General features: G+C 41.9%; 2 protein-coding genes across 2 annotated transcripts in view; one reads left to right on the top strand and one right to left on the bottom strand.

Moving 5' to 3' along the window:
• The window catches only part of LOC135698953 (uncharacterized), a 195,880-nt gene extending 177,708 nt beyond the window's left edge, over positions 1 to 18,172 (bottom strand). The window contains exon 1 of the mRNA XM_065219112.1: positions 17,051 to 18,172. Within this exon, the coding sequence (XP_065075184.1) occupies positions 17,051 to 17,278 (228 nt within the window). The 5' untranslated portion in view covers positions 17,279 to 18,172. The remainder of the gene's footprint in view (positions 1 to 17,050) is intronic.
• Positions 1 to 21,976, top strand: part of LOC135698966 (actin-histidine N-methyltransferase-like) — a 326,729-nt gene that overhangs the window by 180,304 nt on the left and 124,449 nt on the right. The gene's annotated exons all lie outside the window — the stretch shown is intronic.

Here is a 21,976-nt window from a genome sequence, read left to right as displayed (position 1 = left end):
CTACTAAAATTTTCGTGGCATTTGAATCGTATTTGGGCTTATTAATCAACTTTTTAAAGTTTCCGGATTTTTTGACTAAGTGTCCGGATTTCGGTGCATTACGGAACCCATTTAGTTAAACCAGGATTAAGGCTTGAGCGGAGGTAGAAAAAACTAAGTGTGTGCGAAGCATATAATTTGAAGTATTTCAGTAAATACATATTGGACTTAACGTGTCTAAATGAAGCCTGATGGGGAAAAGCCTAGAAAAGGCGTAAAAACCCTATATCTTTTCGAAACACATGAATCACAATAATACAATACAATTACAACGAACATTAATCAAGTCTATAGCATAAAAAAAAGTTATCCACGTATGGCATAGAGTTGTCCGTGAATCAGGTAGAAGTCCTCGTCATGCAATTGAACCGGAAACAAAAACAAAAACAGGTAGCACAATCCTTCACGTGTACATTAAATGGACAGCTACACACCTTCTCAGGAGTCTGCGTTGAATATGGTGACGAAAGGTTTCCGCTGCACAGTTAAAGTCAAAAAGCTCGTAAAACTCGTTGAAACGCCCAGACATGAACCGTATTGGGTCATGCAAGCTGTAGTTCGCAGCACGAGGTCCAAGATGCAGGAAACTCCTCGACCGCAGAACTCGTTCGGGTGCGTAGATTTCGAATTCAGCCAAGATTCCTGGAGAGTCGTTATCACCAATAAATACTTTCGCTGCGAACACGGCCTGACTAATCGTCCGCCTATGTTCTAGTGTTGACAACGATCGTCCGCCAGGAGTTGACAACGATCTTCGTACGGCGGAAGGTTCACAGGGTCATTCCAAGGAAGGTGATGAAAGGCATACCGAACAAATTTCCTTTGAACAGATTCAATCCTCGCCATCCGAACTGCTTGATACGGGCACCATACTACCGAGCTGAATTCCAAGATCGATCGCACTAGAGAGCAGTATAGAGCTTTTAGACAGGCAGGATCGCGAAACTCGTCAGCGATCTTGAAAATGAACCCGAGCTGCCTGTTAGCTTTCGCAACGATGCCCGAGTAATGAAGCTTGAATGTTAAGGCGCAGTCCAGCGTGATTCCTAGGTCACGAACATTGTCCACACGTTGCAGAAGTTGGTGATTTATCGTATAGTTGAATGCCACTGGTTTCAGCTTGCGATGAAATGAGATAATATTACATTTTTGTAAATTGAACGTGCGATAGTTTCTTGAGCACCACTCTTCGAAAGTATCGATTAGGTACTGAAGCCGCAAGCAATCGGCGAAGCTACGAACAATCACATAGATCTTCACATCATCCGCGCAGAACGATCGGCAACCAGTTGGGAGGATCAGTCCTGCCTCATTCACAAAAATCGAGAATAGCAATGGTCCCAAGTTCCTACCTTGAGGAACACCGGAGCTGTTTGTAAAATAGTCCGATTGCTCTGATCCGATTCTAACACAAAGTTCCCGATTGGTCAGATAGGACTTGAACCAACGAGTTAAACCCGAGGATACACCGAGTTTTTCAAGTTTAGCTAGCAGTATGGAGTGGTCAACCCGGTCGAATGCAGCCTTAAGATCTGTATATACAAAGTCCATCTGCGCTCCAGCTTCCATACTTCGAAGACATAAAGAAATGAACGGAGCTAGATTTGTTGAAACTGATCTCTTGGGATAAAAACCGTGTTGGTCAGGAGAAATGTAATTTCTGCAGCTAGAGAATAATGCGTCGTTGATGATGATTTCGAAAACTTTAGAGCAGGCACTGAGTGATGTGATCCCTTGGTAATTTTCGACGTTTCTCTTGTCTCCTTTCTTGTAGATCGGGAACATGAATGACGATTTCGAACGCGTAGGGAACTCCCCCTGCTGTAATGAAATATTGAACAGCTTCGAAAGCGGTGTCGAACAGCATCGCTTCAGGATGCTTGAGGGGATCCCGTCAGGGCCAGCAGCATTAGAAAATTTCAGCTTCTTGATGGCGGATTCGACGAGGTCTACTGTAATCGAGGTAATCGAAAAATTGAAAGCATCACTGGGAGTGTCCCTCACCGCTTCAGCAACTTGGGACAACGAAGCCGTAGTGTCATTGAAAATGCTTTTGAAATGTTCTGCCACAAGATTACATTTCTCAAGGGAATTGCTGGCGATTCTATCACCCAGGTGAATTTCGACTGGTAGCCCCTCCTCGTTTCGTTTGGTATTCACGAATGACCAGAACTGCTTTGGATTAAGCCGTAAATTAGCCTGCACACGCCTTGTGTAGCTCTTGTAAAGAATGCGGTTATATGTGCGATATTCGTTGCTCGCTGTTGAAAATAATCGTTTGGTGAATGGGTTACGAGTACGACAGTATTTATGGAGGGCCTTCGATCTCAGACGCTTCAAATTCCGTAGTCGAGCATTGGACCATGCGGGTTTGGGAGAGGGTCTCCTCAATGGGGCAGAATCAGTTATTGGCCGGCAAACGACCTCAGCGAAGTAGTTGACGACTTCATCAATAGATGAACACGTGTCAAGGAACTGTCAATCTGCCTGGGCAAGCGAGAGACTCAGCGCGACGAAATCTGCTCTACGAAAGTCGAGCTCATGTACATCAACAGGGGGGTTATCGTAGCGAATAGGAACAGATAGGTTGTTGGAAACTTCCAACGCAGGATGATTGGTGTCGATGCCAATCAAAGGCTCTGGGGCTTCTAGGATAGAACATTCCAGTCCTGCAGCTTCGTTCGCCAGAACGAGATCAAGCAGCCGAGAGTTGCTATTCAGTATCGAGTTGATTTGCGTTAAGCCATGCAGGTTGAAATCATCAACGAGAGCACAGTAGGATGAGGAGAACATCAATGCTAGGAAGATCGTTTGCAGGAACGTTCCATGAGAGCCCAGACTGATTGTAGTCACCTAATACCAGAGCTAGGTCGTTTTGTTTTAGTCGAGAGAACACGGTACCAATCGAACTGATGTGGTTTGCAATGCTGCTCGAATCAGATTTCCGGTCTGGAGGTAGATACATAGCGCCAATACTTATTGATCTACGAGGGGTCGTTATTTTGACCCACAGCTGCTCTAGAGAAGTGCAAACTGGAGCAGGATCGATGCAGGAGCTTAGACGTTTGGATACCGCAATCAAGACGCCTCCCCCACGCGATTTGGTACTATTCTGGTGGTTGCGGTCGTTTCGAAATACCGTGAATAGACTGCCAAATAATTGAGATGAATTAATGCGGTCATCGAGCCAGGTTTCCGTAAGAACTGTGACAGCGTAGTCAGAGTCAACGGCAGTCAGGAAAAAATCATCAATCTTTGTTCGCAGGCCACGAACGTTCTGGTAATACACCAACAGGCGGTCGAGTCGGAAACGAGCATGGTGGTACTCTGGAACACAGAGACGGATCAGGAGAAGAACTGTTTTCAACAAACGCATATACTTAAGACATTTCTCTTATGTAGAAGAATTATAGGAAATCTGCAAAACTGATAGCTTTGTTCAAAAACCAGGAATTTGTATAGAAGAAACCAAGAAAACCGGAAAAACCCAGGAATTTACAATCAGAAATTCACTTGCCACCCTGAAAAGCTGATAGGTCTTTTTCAAACACTAAATTACGGAAGGTTTTTTTTTTCAATTTTAAACGATTCGTTCGTATGGAAGTGCTTCTTAGTTTTAAAATATACTGGTAAGTGTGATTACCTCTCACCCCAGCAGGACTGGGTTCAATCCCAGTCGGCGCCGCAGAAATTTTCTGAGGCATAAAATCTCTGATCACGCCTTCGGAAGGGAAGAAAAGTCTTGGGCCCCGGTTCATGAGTTGATGGGTCGATAGGTAGGGCCCAGGTATCGGAGCTGCCTCCCTGGCGTCGGTAGCATTGGTGCTCAGCACGGAAAACAAATCAAGGAAAAAATAAAAAAAAATAAATTACCATAGACCGTCAGTGATCCGATTCAGGTTGAGCAGCACAATACCGAAAGCTTGTCAAAGGCTGTAGCATTATTCGACTTCAGTGAAAAAAAAACTTTTCAACCATCTAATAACTTGTTCACAACCTCACCGCATTGCTACTTGACACAAAAAGCTACATATTCTCGTTCGTTCCGTTTATGTTTTTCTACCCACCGGTTTTTTTTCGGGGCCAAAACAAGTGAAATAATTTCATTGACTGCATAATCAGCAGTAGCATGTGAGCACACACAAACACACCATACATGCACTACGCCGCGCTGCAATGAATGAACTCGAGCAGCATCTTCGCGAGGCTCATCGGAGAAGAGCACTCGCACTCTATGGATGCTCGTCTCACGGGAAAAATTTGCATAATTACATGACTTGATGGTAAATTTACGCGCGAGATAATTAATGGGTGGTTGTGCACGAGTGGTGGAAATTGGGTGTGCACTGTGGCCGGGCGGTGCCCCCCAACATCACCGAGTGGGGCGGGGAGCTGTGGGAGTGTGCTCGAAACGAAAGCAAAAGCTGTGAATAAGTATTTTTTTCTACTCTATGAAGGAGAAAAACAGAAACAGAAAAAGAGACCGCATATCATGCAGCCTACCGATGACGAAGCAAACGGAGAGAACCACCAAGATTGAGGAAAATGGTCGAAGGCGATGAATGTTATGACATTTTTATTGCCGGCAGAAACGGAGCACCCCACGGGCACTGGCTGTGGGTTCCAGTCTCTCTTACTCTCCCTTGTGGCAGTTCCGGCAGTCGGCATTATTATTATCATCGTCGTTGGAGCACCAACTGTTTTTTGTTGATGTTTTTGTTTGGATAAATTATGTCATAAAGGGGTTGGGTAAAGTTCCCAGGAAGGTTCATTCAGGCAGAGCACATACCGAACGAGGAGCAGCAGAAGCAACACTGCGAGCCTGTGGATGAATGCGGTGTGTTGTTTGGCGAGGTCATGGTTCCGTGACCCGGAAGGAAATAATTTTCTCGGAAAGATTATCTCGGAGCTTTGCTGAGCAAATTGTTGTTTTCGGTTGGTGACGAAATGCCTGACACAAGTCAAGTTGTATTGTTTCTCTTGGACTAATGGATTCATCAAATAATTACTCAAAGCTTCTGCATATGGTACACGTCATCAGAATTTGCACTTATGAAACGTGCAAGATTTTCCAACGTTCACTGTGCTGCAATTGTGGCATCTCATGCAGAAATATGCGCTCCATCACTTCGAAAATTCCGAAACAATCCGCTTGTTCCGCAATCAGCGAGCACAATCCGCTTAAGGTGATTTATTGCATATGAATCCTCTCCGCCGCACGTTTCAATGCTCTACCATGTGCGGTACGTCGTCGTTGCGGTTGGCACGAAGCATCTTCTACGAAGATAAGACTTCAAATACAGTTTTATGATTGACGTACCGGCACACTCTCAAAGGACCAATATCACGATTTCAAAAATTCATCTCAAACGGTCCAGCAGCATTCATTGCTGCTGCTGCTGCTGCTGCTGCACCTTCACGACGACGACGCCGTCTATTCCGAAAGAATACGGTGGATTTTCCCATTTCATCAACCTCTCCAGTGCGCTTTTCATAAAACTGTACACACTCGCTATGCAACATCTGGAAACTACACTTTGTTCCAACATCAGTAGAGTGGCATATCGCCCGTTAGCGCAATGCATTGGGGACGCGAAACCGGAGCTTGCAAATTTCCTATCCACCTCTGTAGCTAGCTAGGAGAAGATATGTTCTCTCCTGTGTACACGGTGTTGTTCTACACGTCCGGAGTCTGTGCATAGTGCGAGTATACCTAGATGCCAAACAGCTCGCCTGATTTCCCCTGTCTGAAGCTTTTCGTGTTTCATAAAATTCGTGATTCGTCACCAAAAATTCTGCTTGTTGAATAAATCAGGACGAGCTGTTTGGTAAAACAAGAAGACGACGTGGCTTATCGCGATGCTTTCTCTGGTCTAGATTAGTCGGATACCTATATGATAAACATTATTCGTTACGTTATACAGTGATGACGCGACTTTATCTACGTGTTCCATGTGTATCTATACCCAAGTAGCATTTTACGTTTTATGAAGTACTACAAGGCTACTATAAAACAACGTTCATAAAACCCTGGTCAAGACAGCTTTCCCTTTATTACATCCACCAAAGCCTCATTAAGACTAGAATCAGTCTAGTTGGCCCACCCTGAAGAAGGTTTTGAAGGGAATATTTTCGAGGCACATGCTGCAAAATGGTTATACGACGTAATCATTGAAAACCATTTGTAGTCCTTATTAAAACTAAAATAAAAGCCATTTGGCATCAACACTTGTGCCATTTGCCCTTCACGCTGGCTAAGCGCACCAAAAATAAAGCATCAATCAAGTTAAAAGAGATAACGGCGCCGGTGGCGTAGTGGTAAGCGTGATTGCCTTTCACCCCAGCAGGCCTGAGTTCAATCCCAGTCGGCGCGCCGGGATGTTCTGAGGCATAGCATCTCTGATCACGCCTTCCCTCGGAAGGGAAGTAAAGCCGTTGGTCCCCGGTTCATGAGTTGATGGGTCGATAGGTATGGTCCAGGTTTGGGAGCTGCCTTCCTAGCGCGTCGGTAGCATTGGTGCTCAGCACGGAAAACAAGATCGACGGAAAACAAACCAAAGGAAAAAATAAAAAGTTAAAAGAGATGAATCTGTCAAAAATCCTCATAAATTTCCTCATCATTAATGTGAATTAATTACCAAAATTATCAAACCGGTTCTGATTTTGTGGTCCATTTTTAGCTGACAAATTAAATCTAATGTGAAATGTGCTTCGGAAGATCGAACAAAATAAGTTCGCCTTCGGAAATCGTTGATTTGACTTATTATTTTTAATTAAGGGAACAAAGTATAGTTATTTTTTTACATTAATCATTGCGTCCAGCCAAGATAAGATGATGATTTTTGTAATCTCTCTTACTGCTCATTGATAAATTGATGAGATTGAAGTAATGTTCAAGGAAAAACAAATGGAATAATAGCAATATGGCGGTGGCATAAAAATTGATTTTCATTTGCCAATTGTGAAAAAGCTATTTTGCTGTCATGAAATCGCTAACTAATACAAAACGTTTTGATTCGACTTTAATGAAGATATTTTGCAGACTTAATTGTTTTTATCTAAGGCAATTTTGTTTGATCCTATTCCGTTTAGTTTTATAACGGATGGAAAAAGTTAAACCTCAAAATTTGTTTATCTTTCGACAGTTTTTTTTTGTGCGATCATTGCACCGAGTTTCAACTCCAGCGTTTTATCAAAAACTTGCGTGGCATTGTCCATAAGGGATCGCCCGGGTTCATCCATTGGAAGCAGTTAATCAGAAAGTGTATCAACATAACTTGGAACAGTTGGCAGCTCAATCGTTCCCAAAAAGGTTCCCTTCTCCCGGGTGATGCGAGGAAGTTAATGTGCGGATTGGATTTTTTTGGAACAGTTGACCCTTTCGTCGAAAGAAACCGCTGCGAAGACACTCGCTTCGTTGTCATGCGCGACAGTCTGTTTTTATTCGTACTCTCATGCTCTACCGTCGTCTCTCTTAAACAACACAAACGGTAGAACAACATTCGAGCAAAAAGAAAATTTTCAAATAACTATCATATGACATGTATGATTTCGTTCTAATTCCTCAATTTGGTGTAAATTATACCATTTCTGATCGGAAATGTTATTATTCGCGACGGTCTTCGGCAACGGTGTCGTATGACAGAGCCTGTCATATGACATTTTAGTTTGGTACTGTAATTTGATAGCTTATTTTGAAGAAAATGTGTCGACTACGGTGACCACTTACAAGACTGCTGACAGCTTCTGTCGGCAGTTTTCCGCAGTCCCAGTTTGGCACTGATGAATGCTATTCAGGATGCCCCCTCCCCCCTGAAACTTCTCGACGTCGTACTCGACGTCGCTAACTGGGAAGAGTACGACCAAATCATCTCTCAGCTATCGAACGACAACCAACCGTCCACCATGGAGGAACTGGAACAGTCCATCCTCCAGACGAGCAACCACGTGCACAGGAATCTTTTTTAAGAAGGGGCAATTTTTTTCTATGGTGCATTCAACCTGGGTATGGGGAGTACTCCAAAGTGCGTGGTGGATGGTGCTATCCACCCACCACTATTTTCCTACTGTTCAATTTAGCTAATTTTATTTATTTTTTGCTCTGGTGGTGGTTCATCTTCTTCAATGCCAACTGCTTTCAGACAGCCAATGGAAATTGGCAATTTAATCCCATCGACGATGTCGATAATGATCGGTTCGTTAAAAAGTTGCGATAGTAGGCCTTTAACCGAAATGATACATTTGCTTCAATATTGTTGCCTTGGTGGTTGGATTCAGCTGAAGTCACGTCAGATGGTGGTAATAGCACCGACAAACCAACATGAATGACCAATAAGAATCGCATTCTCCTTACGCATGTAAACAGTGCGCATAGCAGTGAACAAACAAAGGTTATGGTTTCAAAAAATTTCCACGCTTCCATACTACCAACATGGGTATCACTGCGATTTTGTGAAGTCGGTCGCTGTCTTCCAATTTCTGAACCCTTTAGGAATCGGATTGTCCGAAAAGACCGGCAGCGAAATGCTTGATTGTGTAGAATTGGTTCTGAAAATCCAGAATAACATAGAAAATAGTTTTTGAAGTTTCTACAATTTCTTGGAAGTTACATAAAGTTACAGTCCGAATAATATTTTGATAGAAAAATATTGTAATAATGTTTTGCGTCATGCTCTTCTTTACAGGTTAAAAATATAAACCAATGAAAACATATTCTTCAGTTACCTTTCTAATTTTTTTTTTTGCAGTGTTTGGAACTGTCCTCAGAATTCAATTTCCTGGGGTTCTTCTCGGATCTTTCTCAGAGGTCCACTGGAATTATATTTAGAACTCTTCGCTTTTCTCAGAACACTTTGGAACTGAAATTCTTTTAGAGTTTCAGAAATTTTTCCTGGAATGAACTAGAAATTATCCTCGGAATTCGCATGAAATTTTGCTTAAAATCCCTTTGGAATTTCACTCAAAATTTTCACGGCATTCTTTTCGAAATTTTCTAGGAATTATCTGCAGGATTAACTTGACATTATTCGCAGAATTTTCATGGAATCATCCCCAGAAATCTGTTATTTTGGAACTGTCCTCAGAATCCAACACCCTTGAGGTTCTTCTCGGAAGTCAAGTTTAAGTTGTCCGTCCATTCACCAAAACGTTGTAGTTTTTCTACCAGAAATGTTCAATAAAGCTTACCCCTCCATTCACTGGAACTGTGCAATTTTACATCAGGAATTTTCAATTCAGCTTGCCCCTCCAGACAGCAGATTGTTGCAAATCTTACACCATAAATTTCAATACAAACTTGCCACCAGAAAAATTACAATTGACCAGAACGATGCAAATTTTCCACCGTTAATGTTCAATAAAAATTGCTTCTCCAATCTTCCGATTGGTGCAGATTTCCTTTTTCCATGTTCCACCAAACATTTTCACATTTTCTCCTATCATCAGAATGTTGCAGTTTTTTCACCAAATAAAGCTTGCCCCTATTTACAGATTTTATATCATAAATTTTCAGTAAAGCAGCTTCCCTCCAATTATCAGAATTGTGCAAATTTTACACCAGAAATTATTATCAAAGTTTGTGTCTCTATTCAGCAGAAGGATGCAAATTAAGGACCAAAAATTTTCCGAAAAGCTTGCCCATCCGTTCACCAGAACGGTGCAGATTTTCCACCAGAAATTTTTAATACAGCTTCATTTTAAATAAAGCTTGTGCCTTCATTTACCAGACCAGTGCATGTTTTCCACCAGAAACTTTCTGTTCATTTCATTTATCAGAGTGATACAAATTTTGCACCAGAAATTTTCAATAAAGCATGCACCAGAATGGTGCAAATTTTCCACCATAAATTTTCAATGAAGCTTGCATTGATCAGAACGATGCAAATTATGCACCCGAAAAATGAATAAACCTTGCTTCTACATTCACCACAGTGTTGCGAATTTTCCACCAGAAATTTTCAGTTCAATGTGCACCTCCAAATTTTTAGCGTCATTCCATTTTTCCACCAGAGTTATTCATTTATGTTACATCATAATTTTGTAAGTGTGGTTATATCATAATTTTGTAAGTGTGGAAATGAAAATCTTGTTTATAAAGGGGGGGGGGGGGCAATTGCCCCACTTTGCCCCACCCTGTGCATGCCAGTGCGACCAACACGGCTATCCCGAAGTAAAATCCTAACCCCGGTCGGAGACCCCTTCACTGGTGGTCTTCCGACACCAAAACTGCGGTGATAGCTAGGAGAAAAGCCCTGTGAACCGCGAAGCGTTTACGGAAAAGTCAGATGGTCTCACGCGCGATCCTTCAAATATTACTGACGCACTCGTCAATCATTTCGAACGTTACGACTGTGCTTTCACCCGACGAAACTGTGCCACTACACGTTCACTCGCCAATATGACCATCCCGGAAGACAACCCTCCCTTACCCATCAATGCACCCTTCCGCATTACTGAGCTCGACCTATTCCTTAGTCGGAGTAAAGGAAAGTCTGCCGGTCCAGATGACATAGGTTACCCTATGCTACAACACCTTCCAGCTAGCACCAAAGCTGCTTTTCTAGACATCTTGAACGGTCACAGGACGGGTAACACTTTGGTGGACACACAGCTTGGTGGTACCTATACCCAAGCACGATCAGGCACCTTCGACGACTAACAACTTTCATCCCATCTCGTTGAACTGCTGTGCCAGCAATGTTCTGGAACGAATAGTCAATCGGCGTCTAATCCCGTCTTCTGGAGGATAACAATCTTTTCGAATAGATCTCATTTTTGGAAACATAACTACAGTGCACTCTCTACAACTCGATATTGAGGGGACCATCGAGTTAAAGAATAACAATCCCATACAAATTAGCTATCACAGTAGCCATGACATTCATTTTTACTATAATTCGATATCGAGATAGTGGACATCGAGTTGTGGAGAGTTGACTGTACTTCATCTATGTTGCCGAAATCGAGACCATTTTCGATGTATCACAATTGAGTACTAATATAACCTAGCGATAAGAATCAATACTCCCCTAAGTGATTCCTGTTGGAAAATTATTGAAAAAATCAGGGGAGGATTTCTCGGTTTCCAACAAAGCGAGAATCACGTCAATTATGAGATCAACAGTTTTTACACATTGCAGATGCTAGTTCCACGTATCGTCTGTTGCTTCTCTGTGTAACACAGCTGATCTGGTAACAACGGAGTAGCAGCCGCGAGTGGTTAATCATTCTCATGCTAAGTTATGTCGGTACTATCTGAAGCGGTTCAGTATTTTGTAAAGCTTTTCTGCAGTAATTCAGTACTTTTCAAACTGATTCCGAGATTTTCTTAAGTGTGTCAGTACTTTCAGAAAAGATTTCGGACTTTTTTTAAATGATTCTGTGATTCCGATTTTTCTGAAGCGATTAAATATTTTCTGAAGGGATTCCGAACTTTTCTGAAGTGATTCAGTTATTACAAAGATCTTGAATCAGAGAAATGATACTGTACTTTCCAAAGTTTTGTGAAGTGATTCTGTTCTGTCTTTTCTGGAAAAATTAAGTATTTTCCATAGAGATTCAGAAATTTTCTTAAGTCATTCAATACTACACGGAAACAAATCAGATTCCATTTTCATGAATAAAAAATCATGAAATGAAAATACTTACCATCCCATGAAATCGTAACAATGTCATGATTTCATAATGCAGTGGAATCAAGACCGCTACAAGCGTTACACGTACTTGGCAAACCGTGTTCATAAACCGCACTACATAGGTATCTCTTATAAGCCTTTTGTCTTCCATCTTATATAAGTACTGATAGTCTAGTGGTCCAAGTATGGGTTTAATAATCTCAAGGTTCTTGGTTCGAATCCAGTTTGATGCTTTTTACATTTTTAGATAAAAGTTAAACCCATGAATTTAGCTCATGATTTCAACTCGGATGATTCATGATTTTGGAAATGTTTGCTGCGTTACGCAAAAGTTGCTCATGATATCATGAATATTATTCATGGTGTATTTTCATAACATGAAAATGTGCTGTGTTCATGAAATCATGAGTCATTTTTCTCATTTTGGAGATCCAATTTTTCTCCGTGTATCCGAAGAATTTCCGAGCTTTTCTGAAGTTATTCAGTACTTTCAGAAATGATTTCAAACTTTTCAAAAGTGATTACAAACTAGGGGAAATGGCTCTAATGTTGGCCTATGGATCTAAGATTGGGCCCATCGCTAAAAATCTGCTATTTATCAATTTTATCTAGATGAACGCGTCATTGGGACGGTACTAATGGATATTTTGGGTCGCTATTGAAAATTTAATCGATTGCTGAATTTATGTATGGGCCCAAATTAAGGGCATTTAGGCCGACATTACATCCATTTCCCCTATCTGGAATGATTAAGTACTTTTAGGAGTGATTGGAAACACCCCTGAAGTGAGTCACTGCTTTATGGAGTGCTTCCGAATTTTTCTGAAGTGATTCAGTACTTGCTGAAATGATTCATTACTTTCCAAAGTGATTATGAACTTTCTGAAGCAGTTCAGTACTTCCGAAGTGAATCTGAACATTTTTGAAGTGATTCAGTGTATTCCTAAGTGATTCAATTATTTTCGAAGTGATTCCGATCTTGCGGAAATGATTACACACTTTCTGGGATGAGTACTTTCCAATGTGAATCCGAAATTATCTGAAGTGATTCAATATTATCGAAGAGATTCCGAGGTTTTTTTAAGTGATTTAGTACTTTCTGAAGTGATTGCAAACTTTCCTAGAGTGATTCAGCTCTTTCCAAAGTGATTCAGTGCTTGCGGGAGTGATTACAATAACATGTCTAAAGTTATTCAGTGCGTTCAGAAGTGATTCCGAACATTTATAAAGGGATACAATACATTCCGAAGTGATCCAGTATTTCCCGAAGTCGTTGAAAACATTTCTGAAGTGATTCAGCACTTTCCGAAGTGATTCTTAACTTTTTTGAAGTGATTCAGTACTTTCTGAAGTGATTTAGAACTTTTCATGAGTTATTCAGTGCTCTTTGAAATGATTCAGTACTTTCCGAAGTGATTGCAAACTTTTAGGAAGTAATTAACTACTTTCCGAAGTGATTCAATTGTTTTCTTAAGTGATTCAGTACATTCCGAAGTGATTCAAAACTTTATTGAAGCGATTCAGTACTTTTCAAAGTAATTCCGAACTATTCTCAAGTGATTCAGTAGTTTCCTAAGTGATTTTGAGCTATTTGTATGATTTCAAATTTATTTCCCATATCTCACCATATTACCAAGTTCGAATACTCTTTGACGTTTTTTTTTCATATTTACTCTAGAATTTCCTCCTCGCAATCCCCATAAAAGTCTCTTCAGAACTATTTTGAAATTCAACTTTACTTCTTACAATTTTCTAGAAACACTTCTCATAATTAACTGGAACTTCGTGTCAAATTATTCCATAATTCTTCTCAAAACTGACTAGCCATCTAAAAAAAAACTACAAGAACCAGTCCTATGAAGTTGTACGCAATGGTGACGTAGGACTACGTGGTCTTATATAATAAATGATATTTTTTAACTGCAGCAGGAGCTTGTGTTTTGTGTAGGAATAGGAATTTGAGCGGGTTTCTCTTTGTTTATACTCTTTAGTATGACCATGATTGTCCTGGAAAGAACCTTTTGATATGAATTTTAGTTGGGACATGTTTATACATTTAACTCTTTTGGAAAATTCTGGTGGCCCTGTTTCACGTCGTGGTTCTTCTCTGTACGTCAAATCAAACGAGTAGAAATAAGAAGGGTCGGTTACGCGTGCGAATAATTGAAAATTCGATAAATATATAATCAAATAGCTGGAAAAAGCTTTACGATTAATCGTTTATCGAATAATTGGACTTTTAGGCATCCCTAGAAAATTGTGTAATTTCATCTTTTTTAGTGGTCCTTCGAAAATGTCGAGCAGCAGAATTGCAACCAGCAAGTGTTACCCAAGGACCAAAAGCGATGCGATGCTAGTGTTCATTGCTATGACGACGACAGAATTAAGGGGCTTAGAGAGGGGTGACAGTCAATTCTCTTCATAAATTTCCTCTTTGGATGACCATGGCATCACTAACCTATATTTCGCGATATTTCTGCTATACTCTTTTATCATCCAGAACAACAAACGTATCAATAAATGTGTTTACCGTCGAGTTATTAACGAAACAGAAAGTCGATGAAGAGAATCGATCAAAATCACTTGCACCCCTGCTTCCAAGTTTGGCTACAAGATTACAACTCTGGAGAGCCTTTTTCTGTGCAAAATGTTGCGCAATTGCATCCTCCCTATTCGCACACATCCGAAGATCGGAGGCGAATGCCACTTAGACTTGTTTCGTTTACTAACGACGCCCTGATGACTGTGTTGGGGAATGTACGTATGTACGTAATTGGTGGATTTGTTAGTTATTTCGACGCTTTTGGACAATGCTTGACATTTATCACTTTTCAATAGTTTCTTATTGAAAATCAATAGTCAGAAGCATTCTCGATGCATAGTAATATTTCTGATCGATTGATGATAAAATTGTTGAAATTGGTCCAGGAGCAGCTGAGTTATTAACGTTCATAATCTTTCATAATTTCGTTACATATTCCATTTTTGGTTTTCACAAAGTGTACCCCCATATATAGAAATCACAGACGTAGTCCTGCGTCAATCCCCATAAAAGTCTCTTCAGAACTAAAGCTTGAGTCAAACGGATGTATCTAGGAACCATCTTAATGAAATACAAATGTTGAGCATTCAAAATGAAAGTTATTTATTATACTTTAAAGGAAAAACAGCGAAAAAAATTATTCCGATTTGGTTTTGATGAAATCTCAAACTTTTCTAAGAATACCACTCATCATATTTTGGACACTCTGTTGGCTAACCTGAGCGGCCGTTTTGTTCCACCATCTCTTCATCCCTGTCGCTTCCCGAGTCACCTTTCCACTGTTCGTCAACTTCTGTTTGACAACTGCCCAACATTTCTCAATTGGGCGGAATTGAGGGCAGTTGGGTGGATTGATGTCCTTTTCGAAGAAATCTATCCCGTTGTCTCGATACCACTGTAGAACTTCTCCACTGTAGTGGCAGCTTGCCAAGTCAGGCCAAAACTTTACAGGTCCATTGTGAGCCTTAATGTACGGAAGAATACGTTTTTTCAGGCACTCCTTGCTTGTACATTTTGTTTGTCACAAATACCTTGCCACATAACAAGCTTTCTTGCGATTTAGCCAATTTCAACGAGTTTGCGATTTTCGAACCTGACCACGTCGGATTTTCCAAGTGGGAGTCCAAAATTAATTTTCGGTTCGCGGCTACCATATTCATACCTGATAATCATGACAAACTTTTCAGCACTGAAAGAGGAAACATTTCAAAACAAACAGCTGTCAAAACATTCCAGATCCGACCGCTAGGATCCGTGCAGTAAAATAAACAGAGCGGCCAGATATTGAATGACTCAAGCTTTACCTTGAAATTCAACTTTAGTTCTCTTTGCAAATTTCCTGGAAACACTTCTCATAATTGATTGGAACTTCTCGTGAAATTCTTCTATAATTCTTCTTAAAACTTCATAGCAATTATTAAAATAAAAAAAAAATAAATCGTCAGAAATTCTTCAGTGTCAGAATCCTAAAAATGTAGACCCATGAGGTCATGATTGTTTTTTTTTTAATTTAAAATTATGGTAACTACGCAATATTTTTAATTTTAAATGTTTTCGTAGTCTAAAACCTCGAAAAGTTCAAGAAGGTAAAACATTCTCCTAGCCTTTAAATCTTGGAAATTTTTCTCATCTTATCTTCAAAAAATGTCAAAGTCCGAGACCTAAAATGTTATTCCGTAGATCTTATTGTTTTCTTAAAAAAAATCTAAGTTCAATCTTTCACATTATAACATTCGGTGCAATGACCAACTCGGCTCAGTAGCGTTAGGCATTGTGTTATTTGTCAAATTAACATGTAACTTAGACATAATTCAAAATTCTAAGGCTTCAACACTCCGAACAGGATGCCTCCGGTAAAAATGTGTTACGGAAAATTGCCAATGTTTGAAGAATCATTGCTCAGAAATTAATACTTAGATTTTAAATCTACTGGTACCGAATAAAGTCTGTAGTTTCAAATAGCGCTAATAGATTTGAAACTCGTCAATAAATGGCTGAGCTATGGTTTTTTAAATATTTCAAATTTGCCGTTACACAATTTACCGGATGCATCGTTTTCGGAGCGTTAAAAAACGTTTCAAATTGCGGATTTCGAAAAATTTCCTAAATTACGTTCGGATCTTGAAGCCTAATACATATCCAATATTCTGAAAATTAATTATGTTTCTGAATCATGAGGGCCCTTGTTTTCCAGTTTTCTGCATTTAAAATAAAATGTCGTAACTTTTTGTTTACTGACATCTAGGGCTATGCATGGTAAAAGTGGAAACAAATTAGAATTTTATTTCTTAAATCCAGTGGCTATTCTGGCATTGCATTGGATTTACTTCGTCATAAGGATGAATGCAAGAATAGATTCGCTTGGAGTGCTTCCTTTGTGTTTTGAGAACAATGGGTGTAAATTTCTGCCTATTGCTTTGCTGGTTTTGAACTTAAGTATCGTGCCGGATTTGTTTACGGGAAAATCATAGATATATTTGACGTTTTCTGCTGGATAGGCCAAAAACAGGCCCTTAGGCCGAAGTAGTCTTCTCCCTTATTATGAAATCCAATATAGAAAGAGAAAATGGAAATCTCTCTGGATTGTCAGTGGTCAAAATGAATTCACAATACAAGGAACATTATCAATAGATTTTTCCGAAGCTTGTATTGAATAACAAACCTTTTAAATCGATACACATGGTAACCCTAGTTGACTGAGAGTCGTCAACCATTTTCAGCGAAATATTCCCACACCTACAACCAGAGCAGGCAAGGATTAACCAGGTCGCAGAGATCATGCTTAGTACAACCAATCGTAAATTTAAGCCGCATTCTTCCCCGTGCAACGACCTACCTGAACTGTTTGAGTATTATCCATCCCAAAGCCATCTTCCGGCGCCTGCCCCTCCAACTGGACCGTCGGTTCGGGTGACGACGCCTCCAAATCTGCCGTCAGTTCGTCCGCTGCCGTTGGCACCGGGTCGGATTCTGGCACGGCAACAGATTGCACTATCGCCGTCGCCGTTACCAGTGCAAAAAACGTCACTAGAAGGGCCAGTTTCGTGCCTTTGATCATTTTCATTTTTGCCTCGCTCCGGTGGACGGCAATCAAGTTAAGAAGCGCAAACAAAAAAATCAAAACAAAGTTTCACCACCGATAACAACAACAACAACAAGAAAGCCGAGATCCTTCTTCTCGCACCTCACTCGAAATTGCAGTGAAATTGCATTTTTAGCATAGCGTGCACTTTTCCCTCGCTTTTCACTTTAGCGGCGATAGCTGAGTAGGATACACTCGATTGCCCACAAGGCCACCCTGAAGGCTGTTTCTGTATATTCACTTTTTTATCTGCACTCCTTCTTCGGCTCGTTACGAAGCTCACACTCCAATTGTTGAAATAATTAATACCTCGCCTAGTATATCACCATGCATACATAGATTTCCCATTCACTCTCTTCGTGGTCATGCTTGTAGATCTTGGCGAAGCATATCCAAATTCACTTCATTCAACACATTTATTGCATCGCTGCCGCATAACCAAATGTATAGGTAACTCTTTTTCTCTTCTTTTTTTTTCAATCCGGCTAGTCAAATTTCACCGCCACCCGCGCCGAGAGGTGGTTATCGTTGGGCTTCTGTTCTTCGTGCTTTGGCACTGTTTCAACATCAAACAAATTTCTAATCCTTTTTTTGCCGCTGTCACTGAAATAACTGACTCTCTTCGATACGGTTTCAATTTAAACGAATCCGAATCCAATTGATTGGAAATCCCTTTTTTTCTGGAGGACAAATTCGTCACTCCACCCACGTGTCTGATTCCGCGCCAAAAACAACCGTGGACCACCAATCGAAATTTCCAATTTGTTGTGGTTCGCTTTCGAGCGAGTTTCCGTTCGCGGTAAGTGAGACGGCGAAGTGAACGTCCACCTGGTCCAACGTTTAGTAACCGACTAGCAGGCACCAGCGCGTGGTGAATGGTTCAAAGCCTACCGATAGACTGGTTGTCGGCGGTGGCGCGCTCGCATACCTCAGAGAAGCCCATTGCTACCGTTGCCGCCGGCATCAGGCACACAGGTGGGATGCTGCTGTCCGAAGGCTCTGTTGGACCGTCGGTGCCGCGCGTGCGGTGCACAGTGGGATAATTGTGCTTTTCCTATTGCCTACACACTTAGAAATAACTAATTTTACATGTGATGGAATCCATATTTGACATAAAAAATAAGACGTAAACAAACATGTCATGTAATATTAAGTGCTCTGAGACTGAAAAAATCGTTGTTCGACGAAAAGTACGTTTGATTACGCTATATTTCGCGTCCGTTATGACACAAGTTTATGTCAAAATTGACGCTCGTATATGTCACTCTCAGGGCACCTAAATTTACATGACTTTTTTCTAAGTGTGTATGTTATAATTTAGCAAATTTGAGTTGTAATTTAGTTCGTTCTCAGCCAAACCACGCATTGATTGTAAGGCAAATTGCGTGGCTGTGATTTATGCCGTCGTCGCGAAGCCCTAGTGCGTGTTGATATTCCTCGTCGTGACGTCCGTGAGTGTTTTTCGCCCTTCCGTCACGGGTACCATAGAAACGTTATCCACGTGCCGTACTAAATCGTTGCGATTGTAGTCCGAACGTGAACCGTGCCAAGAAAACCTGCGAAGTGTGAAGTATTCTTTCCGAGTAACCGGAAACCTTCGCGTGTGAGGAGATGTTACCTCGCACCCCACCCCGGAAAATGGAAAATTCGGAAGATGTGAAGGTGTTGATCCAGAAGTGTGGCCAAGTAAAGGCTAAGGTCACACGGATCTTCAATTCCCTGACTGCAGCAGAAACTGCGAACAAGAGGCTACCGCTTCCCTTATTGCGGGTTTACTCCAAGAACCTGCAAGTGATTTATCAAGAATACAACGAGATTCACGATGCCATCGCCGCCTCCGTGGAAGAGGAGAACGTCGATGCTCAGGAGGAAAAGTATATTGCATTCGAAGCCCTCTACAATGAAACCTTGGTCATGATAGAGACGATGATCGAGATGATTGAGATGGAGAACATAGCAACCCTGCCCGTGTCAGTGCCTTCGACATCAGCAAGAGCGAACCAGGCTTCAAGTCAACCTGTCATCATTCACACCCAGTCTTACCGTTTTCCTCTACCAACCTTCGACGGTCGTTATGAAGCATGGCCACACTTCAAGGCCATGTTTCAGGACATGATGCAGCGATCAAACGATTCCGACGCTGTAAAGCTGTATCATTTGGAAAATTCGCTGAAGGCAGATGCTGCAGGTGTGATCGACTTGGAGACACTGCAAAACAACAATTATGCACGAGCATGGGAGATCCTGCAAGAACGATTTGGAAACCAGCGATTGATCATCGAGTCACACATCCTTGGCCTCCTGAATATGCAAAAGGTTCTCAAGAAATCATCAAAGGATCTGCGCAACCTGATAGATGAATGCACCCGTCACGTCGACAATCTCGTTAAGCTCAACCAGCGTTTAACCGGAATGGCTCAGTTGTTTGTGGTGACACTACTGACACCTGCCTTAGACGACCAGACTTGTGAACTCTGGGAAGCTTCAATCAATCAGTCCGAGCTTCCTGAGTATGAGCAGATGATCGCATTCCTGAAGCAGCGGTGCGTGATTCTGGAACGATGTGAAACTCCTACCGCAGCATCTAAGGTACCGATCGCCAAGACTGCTCCATCGAAAGGTGGACCTTCTAAGTCGTCGCATGCTGCAACAGCAACATCGGAATATGCGTGCGACTTTTGTTCCGGCCAGCACCAGAATTTCAAATGCTCGACTTTTCAAAGGATGACCGTAGACCAGCGTCAAGACAAGCTGAAAGCGACGAATCTGTGCTTCAATTCCCCTTAGTGCAGCGTGTCCAAGCAATAAATCCTGCGGAAAGTGTTCCAAAAAACACCACACTCTAGTTCATTTCGAGCAACGGGAGAAACCTGAAGTAAGAACGAGTGAGCCGCCTAAGCCAGCCGAAGTAGATCCAGTACCAGCAGTGGCGGAGCAGCCTGTGCATGCTTCCTGTTCCAGCGTGTTTCGTTCACCAAGCAACCAGGTGTTCCTAATGACAGCGATGGTCATTCTGCGTTCTAAAGGAGGCCACACTCACCAGGTTCGAGCTCTCCTGGATTCTGGATCACAGATCAATTTGTTGTCGGAGTCTGTGGTGAAGAAATTAAACCTGCTGAAATTCCCAGCTAATGTTCCTGTAGTCGGCGTAGGAGGTACGCGTTCCCAGATACGCCATCGAACGGTGGTGAGAATGACATCCAACTACAGCAACTTCACTGCCAATGTTGATTGTCTCGTCACACCGAAGGTAACTGGCACCATTCCGTCGGCAAATGTTAGAGTGGATTCCTGGCATATTCCATCCGGTGTACTGTTGGCCGATGCTTCATTCAACCGTCCACGAGAAGTGGAAATGCTGATTGGTGCCGAACATTTCTTCAACATTCTGAAGCAAGGCAAGGATTGGAAGCATGCTTGCATCGGTTTTTCGACCAAGAGGAAATCGCTGAACCATCAATGATGACGAGTGAAGAAGAACGTTTCGAAGAACACTTTCAACGGACTTATCGTCGTAATGAAGATGGACGATTTGTTGTCCAGCTGCCATTGAATCAGTGGACCAGTTGAAAAGTTCCAGATCCCTGGCGTTGAAACGATTCCTGTTGTTGGAGAAAAGATTGGCGCGAGATCCTGACCTGAAGACTCAGTATGCGGAGTTCATCGACGAATATCAATCGTTGGGTCACTGCCATGAAGTGAGGCAGGAAGAAGATCCTCCTGGTCTACAATCGTACTATCTGCCGCATCACTGTGTCTTCAAGCCATCCAGTAGCAGCACAAAGTTTCGTGTTGTGTTTGACGCAACAGCCAAAGCAAGTGAACTGTCCCAGAATGACGTACTAATGACTGGAACCAGCAGCCAAAGTGACCTATTCAGCATCGTACTACGTTTTCGAACCCATACCTACGTTTTCACCGTAGACGTATCCAAAATGTACCGACAAATTCTCGTTGATCCCTCCCAGACTCGGTACCAGAGAATCTTCTGGCGAGGACACCTGACGAAAGCAGTGAAGGTCTTGGAGTTATTGACCGTTACCTACGGTACATCAGCGGCGTCGTTTCTCGCTGTGAGATCACTTATCCAGCCGAAATGCGGCCGAAGTTATCCTGAATGATTCCTATATGGACGGCATTTTGTCTGGTTCGGATTCAATTGAGTCAACCAAGAAGTTACATCGTGATTTGGAGGAGTTTATGCTGAAAGGAGGATTTCCAATTCGAAAGTGGTGTTCCAACTCAGAAAATGTGCTTGAAGGAATTCCTGAAGGAAATCGAGAGACCCTAGTGCCCATCCAGGACTCCAGCGCAAATGAAGTAATCAAGGCTTTGGGACTTCTGTGGGATCCAAAGAAAGACCTGTTCCTGTTCTTCAAGTCGTCTGAACCAACGGATAACGAAGACAAACCAACGAAGCGGCGTGTCCTGTCCCAAAGATGATCATGCAGTGCCTGTGGGCTACCAACATTGGATGGGATGAACCTATGGAAGGTGAATTACTCCAGCGATGGACAGAGTTCCAGACATCATTGAGCCACCTCAACAATGTCAAGATTCCAAGATGCGTTGTGGTTCCTGATACGGAAACAATGGAGATTCATGGTTTCGCTGATGCCTCCAAATATGCGTATGGCGCATGTGTTTACCTTCGCTGCATTCGTAAAGACGGGTCAGCAG

Source organism: Ochlerotatus camptorhynchus, unplaced genomic scaffold (genome assembly GCF_037179485.1).
Source record: "Ochlerotatus camptorhynchus isolate MF236.1 unplaced genomic scaffold, CSIRO-AGI_Acam_v1.1 ptg000099l, whole genome shotgun sequence".
NCBI lineage: Eukaryota > Metazoa > Arthropoda > Insecta > Diptera > Culicidae > Ochlerotatus > Ochlerotatus camptorhynchus.
Note: the sequence above shows the minus strand (reverse complement) of the source record. Positions and strands in the feature narration are given on the sequence as shown.